The sequence below is a fragment of the Xiphophorus couchianus genome, chromosome 5, assembly GCF_001444195.1.
Source record: "Xiphophorus couchianus chromosome 5, X_couchianus-1.0, whole genome shotgun sequence".
Classification (NCBI taxonomy): Eukaryota; Metazoa; Chordata; class Actinopteri; order Cyprinodontiformes; family Poeciliidae; genus Xiphophorus; species Xiphophorus couchianus.
In genome coordinates, this window is record NC_040232.1 from 28,151,133 (window position 1) to 28,165,723 (window position 14,591).

Here is a 14,591-nt window from a genome sequence, read left to right on the forward strand (position 1 = left end):
TGATGCCAACATCTCCAGAAAACATATTAAAGATTGTGATTGTAGCATGTGTTACACACACCAGGACTGGTGTCAGTGTAACAGATGCTGATTTTCTTGTAAAACGTATAGAACAGGAGTGGGAGTGATGAAGCAGAAACAAATCTGTGCTTCACTAATCCTCTTGGAATCTGTTATGATTAAACATTTCCAAACAGCACCATAAAAAAAAAGACATTTGATGTAACAGATATACACCTGGACATTACGATATCAGGTGTATATCTGGGCTGGATGCGATTTCATTACTTTGTTGGGTGCCTTCGTGGTTAGCGGGCTGGGAGTGGTGGTCGGTCGAGGTGGCTTGGCTCCAGTGTTGCGGCTGGTCTGAGGAGTGGCCGGCGCAGAGCTGGCATTGGGAGGCAAAGCAGACGGGGAGGAGCTTTGGGAGGAATGGTTCAGGAGATCTGCCGAGGACGAGGAAGATGGGTTGTCGCTGGGTGACAAGATGGACGGCTCTGAGACACTCTTGCTGAAGCTCTGCTCCTGGTCGCTGCTGGCACCCAGTGGGAGCTGGGAGGAGCTGTGGTCTGAGGAGGAAGACAAACTCTCTATGCTGAGAGCTGGAGAAGGAGAACAGGAAGAGGGCTGCGAGTGAGAGGAAGCTGAGGAAGGTCGTTTGGTAAGAAGAATAAAATAATACAGAGGCAAGATGGCACAAATGAAGCGGAAAAGAAGAAGGGAGGGGATAAAATGGAAGCAAAAGAAAAAGAATGATTAATTTTCATTTACAGCACGTCGTCTAGAGAAGGTCATCCCTTCATACACTGACAAGCATGTAGATAAGGAGAAATTATAACAGGACAGCATGAAGGTCTAAAAATGTTTATATTCAATGCCATTCTTCTATTCCACTTCATTCCAGTCTTCATTTCTATATTTCACAATGATTTTTGTTAATCATTATGAATAAATTAATGTATACATTTTTGTTGGTTGCATGTGTGTTGTTTTATGTTCTCATCAGGTAAAGTGCCATGAATTACCTGTTCCTATAAAAATAAACTTGCCTTTAATGCATGACATTTATTACTATTTGTTAAAGAACATATTATTACAACACAATACTCTTAACAGTCTATTTCTCCATCTTTACTCCTTGAGATCTACTGGCCTGCAGCTTTTAGATGAACCCAGCACACATGAATCAAATTAACTAGGCCTCTGCAGTACTAGATCACATGTTCAGGGGTTCATTCGGCCACCTGATGCAGGTCTGTTGGAGCAAGGATGCATCTTAACGTTGCAAGATAGATCTTGTGGACTGACAAAAATGTTCTAAAAACTACTAGAGACAAAAAAATGATTAAGGAATCCTCAATTTCTTTTGGTAAAACTTTCTAGAAAACCCCTTTATGCTTCATTCACTCAGCACAAACCTGTAAGAGCTGTGAAGCTCATATGGGCATGCTGATACGAGTTTAATGTTAATTTTTAGTTAAAGTGTAAATGTTCAGCTAGATGAGGTTTTGATCAAACCAACCTTGGTTCCCAGTAGGCGGTTGGGGGGGAACCCGAGGGGCTGGCCTTTTCTTGCTCTTCGCGCTGCCTGGGCTGGCAGAACGGGATGAACTTCCTGTTCTGGGCGTGACCTCTGAACCTGCCCCCTCAGGTGTCTGAGTGATGTTGTACCATGGGTGGGTGGCCGCCACTGCGGGTAGAGCTGTTCCTCCATCGCTTCCCTCTTCATTGACCTCATCGTCCTCATCCTCAAATGGGTTGGGGGGCGTGCTGGGTTCAGAGCCCTCCGCTTGGAGAGAAGACAGAGAGCCTGGGTTTGGAGGCGTTGCCACTCCAGGAGGGGGTGGAGGAGGGGCTTTCTTCCTCTTAGTTTCTGATTGGACCAGGGCAAGCCAAGGTGGGTCTTTAAGTTTATGGGTGCCACTGAACCATGAGACACAGACAGTGATGGAGGGGTCACATGGAGGAAAACCACATCATACACACCCATATACACACACAGTACCTTAGAAAAGCATAAATACCTCTTGAACACTTTTTCACTTTGTCATTCAACAACTTCACATCAAGATACAATGAAATGTGAAGTGGAAGGAAAATGATAAATAGTTTTCACATTTTTTTGCTAATTGGAATCTGCTATGGAGTGCTTGTATTTGGCCCCTTTTACACCAATACTCCTTAAGTTGTGCAGATGTCAAATAGTCTTAACGGGATACTAACTCTGCGCATCATCCTGACTTTGTGGGTGTGCTTTTCTTCGGCAGAAACAGTGAAAATCGTACTCACATAACTGGAGCTACAATGTCAAGTTTTACATTACAACATAGTGCAATAATGTGTTGGAATGATTCTAATAGATTGTTACACCATGTCTAGGCCTAAATCTACCTGAAAACCCTGTTTACAGGAGCTCTTCATCTAATCTGACTGATCATTAACTAGTGTAAAAATGTAAAATGGGGAAAATCTCAGTCTCTAGATGCGCCAGTACTGAGGTACACACATACCTCTAAAAAGTACATGTATAATTGCAATAGAGATAGAGTTATAAAGTATTAATTGAGGGAGGGTGAATGACACACCTTTTAGATTTGAAAAAAAAAGCATCTATGTTTCATTCTTCTGCAACTTTGAATTATACACCACCCTTTGTGTATCACATAAAATCCTCATATTGCAGTTCAAAGTTTAGGGTCGTAAGTTGACAAAGTATCCAACAGTTTTATGGGTATGAATACTTTTGCAAGGCACTAACAGTGATGGTTCACGCTGCGACAAAATGCATTTCAGAACTGTGACGAGGAACTGCTAATGACATGATTCAGGGAGGTGAAATGGTGCCGATGCCCAGGAGAAGTGGCATCACACAGAAAACTGGCCCACCTTCCAGGAGACTGTGATCTTTCTCTTGGTTTGGGAGGAGTGGGAGGCTTCAGATGTTCACCTGTGATTTCAAAAGAAAAGTATGAACAAATGTTTGTGTATCTAATTTGAGAGCACTCAGATCCTTATGAAGGAACTTACCGGCTGGGGAGCTGTTTGCGGTGCAGGACATCCGAACCCGAGGCGCTGGGCGAGGTGGAGGGGTGACCTCTGACACCCTCCTGGGTGCAGGAACAGGTCGACTGGCTTCAGCAGCTTCACCATCAGAGGGGGGAGGAAGATCCCCATTTAAAGCTTCTTCAGCTTGAGTTTCTTCCTCTATTTCACCCTCATCCTCCTCTTCATCACTCTCTTCAAAAGGATTAGGAGGAGAAGAAGGACGCGATTCCTCTTCTTCCTCACCCAAAGACTCTTCCTTACTTGTTACTACAGCAGTGGCTGTGACCGAGTCATCAGCTGGCGTCTCAGTGCTTGTTGAGCGAACTGGAGAAGGGGTCTTCACCTCATCCCTCTCAGAGAGCGCGGGGAAGGGAGCTGCACTGCGACCGGTCCGATCAGACTGAACTTCCTCTGGTTTCTTACTGAGATCTGGACGGCCGTTCTGACTGGCAGAAGCGTGTCTTGAAAGATGGTGTGTACACACCAATGCCCCGGAGTTATTTCCTTTGTAGGATCCAGGAAGCAGAGTGCTGCGGCACTCTGTGCACCTAAAAGAGAAACATCAACCTAAAGATTTTCTTACAGAAACACAGAGCTGTCACCCTAGAAATAGTAATGATAAATCTTATGTCAATAAAAGTCACAACTCAAACTATGTTTTTGTTTGTTTTATTTTGTTTTTTTTACATAAAAACATAATTTTACAATATATTTTGTTTAAGTATAATCCTGTAATTATGATGCACATATAAAGCACATACACCATATTTGCATTATCAAAAAAAATACATATATTAGAAAGTGAAAATGTTAAGCTTACTGCTAAAAATCTTTAAGTGAAAACGTGATGGTGGTTTGTTGGTGCAGGCCACCATAGACATGTCTTCACTAGATACTAACAGGAAGAACTATTTATGCAAAATACATCAGTTGAACTGAATTCAAGCTAGGGTTATGCAATGAATTGCTTTTTTTTCCAATTAATCACATTTTCTTACATTTTTGAAAAATCAGATTTTTTTTTTTTTTACCAATACACTCTTTGGATTTCCATATGTCGGAACGCCCATGGCCCACCATCTTGTTTAAAAGTGTGCTGTACAGCTTCTATTTAGTTGGACTTTAAATTCAAGTCAGTTCACAGAAAGATTGATTGAAAGAAAAGCTACTTCTTGAAAATATTTTTTGTAATTTATTTTGTTTTAAGAAAAGAAAGTCAGAATAAAAAGCTTAAAACCAGATTTAGTTTGGAAAAAAAAATCAGATTTTATTTCTAAGAAATATCATCCAGTCCTAATTCATGTTAGTTTCTTGACTTGTGTGGAGTAGAAAGCTTAATGGAGTTATGTCAATTGTTGCCCTAAATTCCTCTGGTTCAGTGGCTGGGTAAACTCTTCAGCAGTCAGGTGGTGGATGAAGTAGAGGTGATGATGAAGCGTTGTGGGAGAAGTGTTACTCTTAAATTGAGAACAAACAGATTTTATGCTGGCCAGAAGTATATCTTTATAGACAAACAAAATTGTGTCTAAGAACAAAAGAACCTAAAGACTACATTGTATTCAGATACGATGAATTTCCTTGATATGTGATCGATGTTTTAAAAGCCAATATTTGATTAGCAGCTGAAACAATTTTTCCACAGGTTTTTACATGACAGCATCAGTAAGTGCTTGTTGTTTCCATTTGAAAATATAATTGAATGTAATTATGGTGTGCCATTTAGCACACTACACATAAATGATGTACCATAGTAGCCCGTCTAAAACGTTCATATTTTGTAATAAGTATTTGTTTTTCTGACTCTAACTATGTGCTGTGGTTATAAATCTGTGTTTTTGGTTAAAAACAAAGAAATTATTTCTTAATTGTTTTTACTGCCATTTTTATCATCTAAATGCCCCCAAATATCTATATCGTAAATATCTGAGTTAATAATTTACACGTAAGACTGGAAGAAAATGTTTATAAACAATAAAATACCCAATTCTTAAATATTAGCTGCAGCAATCCATTTAAATAGATGTCACATTAATTTAGGAGTTTATTTTTCTCTAACGTGCCAAAAGTATGTTTGACTCCACTGATGTTTTGCAGCCATCTTCTCAGTACTCACCTGAAACAGTTCCGATGGTAGAGCTTGCCGTCGATGAGGAACCTCTGCACCAGGTGAACGTGTTTCTGGCAAGCAGCACAAGTGCTGCTCAGGCTGCTGCGCTTGGCCGCTGCAGCCACCTCTGCACCGGTCTGCGCAGGCAGGACCCGACAACACCACAGACCCAGGACGTTGTTTGCAGGACGGGGGGCACAAGGAGGAGACATCAGGGGAAGGGGCAAGATGTAGAGCAATGAGGGAGGGGGAGATTACACATGGAGTCAGGATTTGAGGATGTGGATTGTTCATTCTGCTTAATCTGGCTACATCTGCAGCTTGCTGATTCACGTCTGCACAGCTTAAAACAGCAGTTAGTTCAAACAAAAAACGTGTTAAAGTAATAAATAGTTTAAAAAAAACAGATTAGCACTCAAATATTTTTTGTTGGGACTAAAATTTAGGTTTGTTATATTTTTAGGCATTTCTGTGTGTTATGCGTTATGTAAAGCGCTTAGAAGGCAACGCACTGCAAATCCTGCCACACAGGATGTTAGGATAAAACCGCTGTTAGTCTTTTATATACAAAAGATGATTAGAAAACACTGACCTAAAGGGTTTTCCTTTACTTACTACCCCAACCCCCACCCCCACATTACTGCCTAGGCTCAGGACCAGAGAGTGAAGGGGGGAACAGATGTGAGGATGAAGAACAGGAAGAGGAATGAATTCCCATCTACAGACATGAGGAAGGGGGAGGATATGATGCCAGTATGGGATGGAGGAAAGAAGTTGGAGCCATGCGAGAAAAAAGAAAGACAGGATACAGAGGCTATCTTTATAGACTTATTCTATCGCTATGGTTACACCCCCCCAGCCACAACACAATGCCCAAACAGGGACGCATAGAAATATCAATCCCAATGAGGATTGATGTAATGCTGGCTTCACAGTTAAAACCAAACGGATCATGCAGATATATATGACTTCAGATATACATTTTACAAAGGGAACATGTGGCTTAATAGAATTTATATGAAAAATACTTGTTGCTGTCATGCAGTTTTAATAAATATTAGCCATGGAGACCAAAACCCAGCAGTCAAGTGAAAAACAATGCAAGTACACAGACATTAGTTCATTTTAATGCGTTTTCCCTCCATGCCATTTCACACACTTACCTCAGGCTCAACCTCTTTGTCTTCTAAAGGCGTTGACGGCCTTTTTTGAGATGGTTCATTATGGCTGACTGTACTGAGCCTCTTCATAGATGGGGGGTTTGCTGTGGTTGACAAAGCAAAAGGAGTCAGGTTAATCACATGGCAGACTTTGAAGATTTTGGAGAACGAAGTGAACCCACCTTGGGACTTGTTGTTAAAAAAGTTATAGTACTGAGACACATATGTGATGACGCTCAGTCGGTCCGGGACTTTCATGGACACCATGTCTTCTGGGTCCAGCAGGGCTGGAATTCCCAGCTCCACCTCTGCCACCTCAAATGCCTGCAGCATAAACATGAAGGAGGAAGGGAAGGAACATTATCTGATAGGCTGATAATTTATAGTAGCTGACAGGTGCCAGGGGTCCATGATGTGTAGCAGGTTAGGCATATAGAGAACTCTTTTTGATCATTTAGCTAACCTGATTATTAATTTGACAATCACATAATGACTTTATGAAATTGATTTAATTAAATCCTTAGGGATTTACTTGAATTTAAAAGATTGATAGATAATGGAGTCAATGAAGAAAGTGAATTCCTGATAATTATCGCTGGTTTACCATCTGTGATTGTTACAGGTGAACCACACAAACAGAGCTAACGGGTGAGCCATGAGGTTGCTTTTTACACAGCCATTTATATATACATATATATTTTAATCGCTGCCTGATTAGCTTGCAAAACCAAATGGAGCTTGAGCATTATTAATCTGTGAACAAATCTGGATTTTCCCTCACATCCTTTAAAAATCATTCTCACAGTGAAAGAGAGACAGTATTAGATGCCACAGCCTGTTTGTGTCGTGTAAGCTAATGTGCTTACATGTAATTAAAAAATTATTCCTACCCCTGGCAGATTTAAGATTAAAGAAATCTTCTCATTTACCAGCTCAGTTCAATTCAAAAATACTTTATTGACCCCAAAGGGAAAATAAATGTTGCTGGTAAAATTGTTGGTATAATAACTGGAAGCAATGGTAATATTATGGAGGGGCTAGAACGATTTGAGAAGGAAACTAAAGATCAGGGTGATAGGACAGAGGGTGATTCAAAAACCTGGAGCTTATTGCAAAAGTTTTCAAAGTACCAGTAGAAACAAGGAAAAAGCTGCTCAGCAATTATAAGAAGAGTTTGAATGTCTTCATGCCATTACAGGTTTTTTTCCCCTATAGCTTTTTTATAAACAGTTGGAGAAGTTAAGACTAAAAAAAGTTGCAAATAAAGTTCTTTGCTCTTGCAATCCTCTCTTCATAACTTCTCTACAGGCTTGTGCAAAGAACATGCTTTTTTTCTGACCTTGAATGCATCACATGTCTCCCTCGGAGTCTGAGCCTTAGTCAGACTCCACCAGGATTAAGTAAAGGATTAAGTAACATTAACCCTACATAAGCTGTTAAATAAATCAAAGTCACGCTGGCCATGACTGGATTCACCCCAAAGGACAGGCGGCTAACAGACACAACGCCTAAAAGCTAGCTTGCAAGAAATGAGCTAATACTCTATCATTAAAAACAAAAAATGACTTCATGAGAGCAAAACTTTGTGACTCACCAGATGGTTGTTCTCATAGACGTTTTCTTTAGACAGTGAATCAAAGTCTCTGAAATTAAAAAAAAGAGAGACAGAAACAAATTAGCATGTAGCCACTATAATTACAGACTACAAGCTCATTTTTAAAAATCTTACCAGCTGTAAGCCTCCTAGATCCCTTGAAATGACCTTTCCATAATTTACTAGTGTATTTACATATTGTTGTATTTTGCAGTGAATTTTAATACTCCCTTTGCTATTTGATTTCTTTTCCTTCATCCCTCCCTGGTATTGAAATCAATTTTAAACGTAGATTAGGTGAAGATATTTTTTATGCATGATAAATCTAATTTGCATAAATGGTGACAGGAAAAGTGTTGTTTTAAGTTTCTTTTAAACTTAAAGAACTTTGAACAAAAATTAAATAGACCACATTGACTATAGCAGTCAGTTTTTCACCCATCCAGGCTCTGGTAACTTTTTTTGTATCCAAGGCAACCAAAATGAAGGAATCCCAAAGAATCTTCAAAGTCACCCCTTTACTGAACAGTATGGTATTTATTCCGCTGACAAAGTCTTACTCATCATCTTTCTATTACTGGCAGGGCAGCTAGACACACAGCAATGTTGAGCTGGTCTGCTTCACACATACCACAGCTGAGAATGTCCAACCTCCACATAAACGCCACGTGAGGCCGATAAACTGCCTGAACAAAGGGAAAGAAACAGCAGCATCAAACTAGCGTGGGCCTGATAATTACAAGACTTGGCCCTGAAGTGCTTGGAGCAAGCAAGTACAGCCGGGCCCCTGCCGGCAAACTTCCTGCAGTAAAATTGGAAAACGTCTGAGCAGCTCTGGGATAACCGTGTCTGTGTGGATGCAAATGTTTAATGAAGCATGAAGGGAAAAAAAAAACAAAAAAAAAACACACCCTGTCCTTGGCGAAAGCTTTTGGAAACCATATGGTTGTTTCAAGAAGGCAAAATCCTCTGAATGAGCTGCTTGTCATAGGCTCACAAAGTGACCTCTGTTCTCTTTAATCTAGTTCCCATGGCTGCAACACACACCACCCCTGACACCAAAATTGTATTAAACTCCTCCGATGCTGCAAAATGAATTGAGAGCGAATTACAGCACTCCCTGAAACCGTTGGACAGGGTTCATATTCTAGATCCTCGCTGACACAGACGTATATGAAGAGACCAGGCGTGCGACTGGAACTGCAATCCTAATCCTCTGCAACTCAGCCCCACTCTGGGTTTATTTTGGGAGTGAGTAATGCTGAGGAACAGTGCGTCTTTGACTGTGCCGGGCGTTTAAAATCCTCACGATGAAAACCTGGCTGTGTCAGTAACTCTGTTAAATTTAGTTCAGTCAGAAGATTTTTGTGCTGACTAAAAAATAAAAACAGGCTCAAGTTATGACAGAAAAAAAATACCTTCTAGTTTCCCATTTACAAATGTACCTATAATTACTCAGCTTTAGATGAAAATTTGTTTTACTGGTAAAAATTTTACATTTCATGAGTTTTAACAAGGAATACAAGACAATAAAAGCTAAAAATGTTTAAGAAAACTGATATCACAAGCATTTTATTCAAAATTAAACATAATGTACTAGAAGCAATATCTACAGCAGTCTAAAAATCTGAACACACTGAACGCAATTCTTCATAAATCAAGTAAAAAAAATAGTCCAAACAATTCTAACTTTTTCATTGCCTCGCACAAGGACAAAAAACAAACCAAACATAAAAAAAACAAAATAACCAACAGCAAAGGCTCTGAATGCTGCTTGAGATAAAGCTGAGAACATTGTTCGCTATCAGTCTAAGAGACTGATAGTGGACTTCGTCTGGACTTCCTTTTTTATCATTATAAATGTTAATTTTGCCAACAAGGTATCTTGATATCTTGTTTAAAGTTAAAAAATAAGTGGCTGCACCACTTGGAAGTAGCAGAAGGAAAAAGCTAACAGCAGCTCCCACCTGATTCCTGAGGAGGCAGAGGGTCAAAAACCATCGACTGATTATAAGACCTGCAGCAAAACTTTACTAACCATGAGTTTAGTCCATATAGCCTGATATCTGGGAAAACTAATACCGTACATTTGTATGCATTTTGGCCTTTCATCCATACAAAAGCTAAAAGATGATCCACATTTTCCTGGTTCTCCTCTTTCATCACAGTGATCCAACACTATTTTTAGCATCTCAGCCACTAAAAATGCACATCAAGTGGGTTGCATGGAGGCAGGGAAAATCCAGCCAACTAGACAGATAAATTCTGTCTAGAATTCTGCAAATTCTATTGTCATAGAATTTGCATGTGTGTGACTCTCATCCTACCAAATATTGCTGCCAAATACTAAATACCAGCAGGCAATTGCAGTGAATAGTGGCTCTACACATCGACTCATGGCAGAATGCAATGCAGGCCAAACTTTACAATTCTGCATTTTTAGAAGCTTAAAAACTGTGTACCACTTCTCCTACGTGGTCTATTAGATAAAATCTCAATTAAATATATTTTCATGTTTGGGGTGGTAATGTGAAAAAATGTGGAGAATTTGAAGTTACCCATACTTCTGCAGGGCACTCCAGCTTAGACTAATTTGGCTGTACCAATACTGACTCCCCCTGCGTTAGTAACGGTTGGCCTTGGCCACAGGAATTATGATGATGCCTCTCCTCCGCATCACTGCCACTTTACTCAGATGAAAATAGTTGGCTGCAGAGTACAGTATAGGGAAACAATGGCCTGGATCCAAATTGATGGCAAATAGAGTCTGACAGGCAGAGAAGTCTCATGCACAGATTAGACCAACAGCGCTGCCTGTCTGGATCAGTGCGAGTTCGGCTGATCATTCGCAGCAGCACAGAGAAAGTTAAGCAAAAGGGTATGCTCAAAAGAAGACAAAAAGTATAAATGATTCATGAACTTTTGTCCTTTAAACCCTCCATATTCTACTCCACCGGATAGTCAAAGATTTAATAATAAGTCAATATTTACTCTGTTACATCAAGGCAAAGTCTAGTTTGCACTCTGAAAAGAAACAAGATGCTAATCTAAGAATCAGCCCACCAGATGTTTTCTCTTTGTCACCAAGTACCAGGGGAAGGACACAAACACATGATTTACAGAAGGCTTGTGTGCAATCCAGCCACTACAATGGAGGTCGTTGACTTGCTCCAGCAGGAAATCCTAACGTTGCTCAGCACGGGCGCTACCAACAGAGCTGCATTATGCTACACAGAGAGGACTTCTAAAGTGAGTCATATGCAGCACAGATTTTCTGTGAATGGTTGCTGTCACACTGCAAAGAAGGGCAATTGTTTAAGCAAGGGCTGAACGATACTGCAGGGGAAACAGCAAATACAATATTTACATTTTCTTCAGCATAGCAATAAACATATTGGAAAGTAGAGACATTTTCTTAGGGAGGCATAACATAAAATCAGATGTGTTTGTGCAGAGATGTCTCTAAACAATAGTGCTGTGATGCATGACAAATTTCACACTTGTATATTACAGGAGTAAAACACTTTACTTTTTTCTTCCAAGCAGAGAAAACACTCTAGCCTGAAACTTAAAGAGAAGGAAGTGGTGTCAAAGGTGCTTTGATGTTAAATTACTGCTGGTAGTGGAAGTGTTTTTGTTTTAGATGCACTCTAGTTTTACTTTTGTTCTCACTTATGCTCCCTTTAAAAATACGAACTGTTATGCACTTCTTGCATCTTCCGTTGTTTTTTCAGTTATTGTCTCTAATTTAATGTAAAAGCAGCTTTGCAGGATGATGTGTTTGAATATATTTGATTTCTGTAACATTCCATGTCCTGTGATGTGACTCGAGAGCGTGCCAAAGTTGGAATGTTGACGATAATAATCTGTGCAGCGTTTAGGCTGATTCATACTGTGCCCGAAGCAAGAGCTAAAAGCTACTCCAAGCTCCTCTTTGCTAAACATGGACGATATGAATCCTGAATAGTCGTTTTCAAAGAAACAAGCAGGCTTTGCTCCAGTTATGCAGTATTTGTTTTTAAGATGTCCGGATCAAGCATTAAGGATCAACTGTCACGTGATCCGAAGGTCATAATGGAAAAAGCTGATTATTTTCTCCTAGTTATTAAATGCAAAACTAAGAATTTGGAAACTGGTTTTAGTCTATAAAGACATCAACCTCCAGAATAAATTTAAACACCATTTTTGAGTAGAAGAGAAAGCAGATAAAAAGTTTTTGATACAATAATTGTAATAAAGCTGCAATTGCTTCATTTGCTAGTGGATGGCAAACATGCAACTCCATCTAAAAAACTGCAGCACAACTATCATGTGTTAAGCATTAGAGTGTTTAGAATTAAAAATAATAATAATGTTAACTGCTCAAAATCAGAATCAACAGGACAACAAAAACAACCAGGAGAAGCCTTAACATTCCAGCTCTAACTTGATGTTTTCTTGATGTTTTCAGGATTTGTCTATAGCCCACTATTGGATTTTCCATTGCAGCTTGGAGGTAAATGCAAAAAGGGAAGACTACAAATGAATTGCCTACCAGAATTAATTAACTGTCTGAATCTGAATCTATATTAATCTAAAACAGGAAACTATTTTGATCCACAGATAAATAATCATGTGCATCATAGCTGTGATCAAAATGGAAGTCAACTCTGAATCTGTCTAGATGTTTGAATTGCTTCAATATGAATTTATTTGACTATATTTATCTATATTGTTGGCCATTAAACTGACCTGTTCTGCAAAAGGTCTTGAGGTGACAATTGTTTGTGAATTGTTGATGCACAAATAACCTGCATTGTGAGAACATTTCCTGCTCTTGACCTCAACCAAACCAGTGGAAAGTCATCCTGAACCTCTTCCCTACAACAAACCACCCAAATCACAAAGGTGATGTTGTGTTTTGTGTCGTCTTGTGTTCTCTCCCCTGTGCAGGAGTAAAAGGTCAGTCTCCCACTAAAGCACTACTTGAAACAAACAGAATAGTTTCGGATAAAAATACATAGTTACACTTTGTTTGGATGTACAATAATAGGATATGGCATAAGTAGAAGATTGTTCAACAGATTACAATATGTTTTTTAGTATTTGGAATATTTTTTGTGTGTGTGGACAAAAAAAAAATCTACCACTTATTTTAAAATGTTTTTTAGAGTATTTTTGGAATTTGAATTAAAAAGATGAAAGAACGCTACAAAGTAAGAACACTTACTTCTCAAATTTCTAGCATACAAACTGCTTTATACTTACTTCTAATACTAATTAAAACCTGGATACTGTTTTAAACAGTTCACTAAAGGTGCATTAATAAAGCTTTTCCCGATTAGCGTAGATTTCGAGATTTCACTTTGGTCCGACCAACAGTCTTCAATTTGTATAAGGACTAAAACACACAAGCAAGCAGACAAAAATGTTTGCTTGGCTAAAGTACTAGTGATTAGTGATACAGAAAATCCAATATTATATTTATGCATCTGCCTCCTACCTATATTTCATTCTTCAAAACCCCCAAAAGGTTCAAAGTACTTTAATTGCTTTACTTTTAAAGCATTTACTGAAAAGATAAAAGGCTCTGTATTTAAAAAGGCCATTTCTCACAATGATTAGGTCATGGTCATGTTATGTAGGGTTAAAATGTGTTGAGAAATTCCTCTTCTTGAGCTTGACTAAAACAATGTTAAGTCATCCTTGTCCCTTCCCCATAAATAATTAACCACCTAAATACCATGAATGATGTTGTGTTATCTTGTGTGGCTGTGAAATATGGAGTGGATGGGTGTTTATCACAGACAGATAGCAAGGCTTGTCCCACACTGTTAAGCTATTCATCAGCGGGGTTGTACAACACAACACGCCTAAATGTTACATGCAGATTGATCAAGAACGGAAACAAGCAATTGCTGAACAAATTACAATATTTCAGATTGTTATAATGCTTTATTATATCAATGTGGACAAAAAAAAATCACTCACTGGTCATTTTGTTCAACCAACTGGCATTACAAACTGACTCTGACTACTTTGTCAACTAAGTGTGCAAGTGAATCTGAATCTGATTGGCTTTACTTGATTATACGTTTCTGTGCATTGATTTCACTCTTTTTCTTGTTAATTGCCTTGACATTACATTTGTTGTGAATTAAATTGAGCCAAATATTAGGTTATACAAACCCTCATGTCTGCCAAAAGTCTTGTGATCATCTGATTAAACTTGGAAGTGAATTTTCAGCTAAATGTAATGCAGCTGACTGTAGACCTTTATTTTTATTCCTGGAAGACTTCTTCACCATGTTGTCACAGCAGGGTGCTGACGTTTCCTTAGGCTTCATGGCGTTTAAAACATTACAACCTCTTTAAAGCTACATCAGATACACAGGGAGGTTTCAGAGTACTTACATTAGGTCTGGTCTGTGGCGGTGTATGATGGCACAAAACGCCAAGCCGTCCCGAAAGGACGCGGACATGTCCCTGATTTCCACATCGTTGTAGTCCTCGCACTGTAGCCGACACCACTCCTGGAGAGCCTTCAGGGATCCCATCGTGCTACTGTTCAGCACACATGAGCAGCTGCATTAAAGCCAAATAAAAATCGATGTCTTTTAGTTTCAAACGGCGTCAGGAGAGACAGGAAACCACAGCAGCAGCAGGCGGAGCAGCAGTAGCAGCGTGCTGCTGCAGAGGGTCGACA

At 39.4% G+C, this 14,591-nt stretch overlaps 1 protein-coding gene across 2 annotated transcripts in view; it reads right to left on the minus strand.

The window, feature by feature from the left end:
• The window catches only part of micall1a (MICAL-like 1a), a 20,065-nt gene extending 5,596 nt beyond the window's left edge, over positions 1-14,469 (minus strand). Inside the window, exons 1-9 of one of the 2 annotated variants that reach the window (XM_028017452.1) lie at positions 14,300-14,442; positions 7,907-7,955; positions 6,495-6,636; positions 6,316-6,416; positions 5,159-5,289; positions 3,028-3,593; positions 2,887-2,947; positions 1,523-1,923; positions 289-644 (exon numbers count right to left, since the gene is read on the minus strand). In XM_028017452.1, the coding sequence (XP_027873253.1) occupies positions 289-644; positions 1,523-1,923; positions 2,887-2,947; positions 3,028-3,593; positions 5,159-5,289; positions 6,316-6,416; positions 6,495-6,636; positions 7,907-7,955; positions 14,300-14,442 (1,950 nt within the window). Of the gene's footprint in view, positions 1-288; positions 645-1,522; positions 1,924-2,886; positions 2,948-3,027; positions 3,594-5,158; positions 5,290-6,315; positions 6,417-6,494; positions 6,637-7,906; positions 7,956-14,299 lie in introns of both variants that reach the window. The other variant, XM_028017453.1, reaches the window with a different exon arrangement.
• Positions 14,470-14,591: the final 122 nt, after the last annotated feature.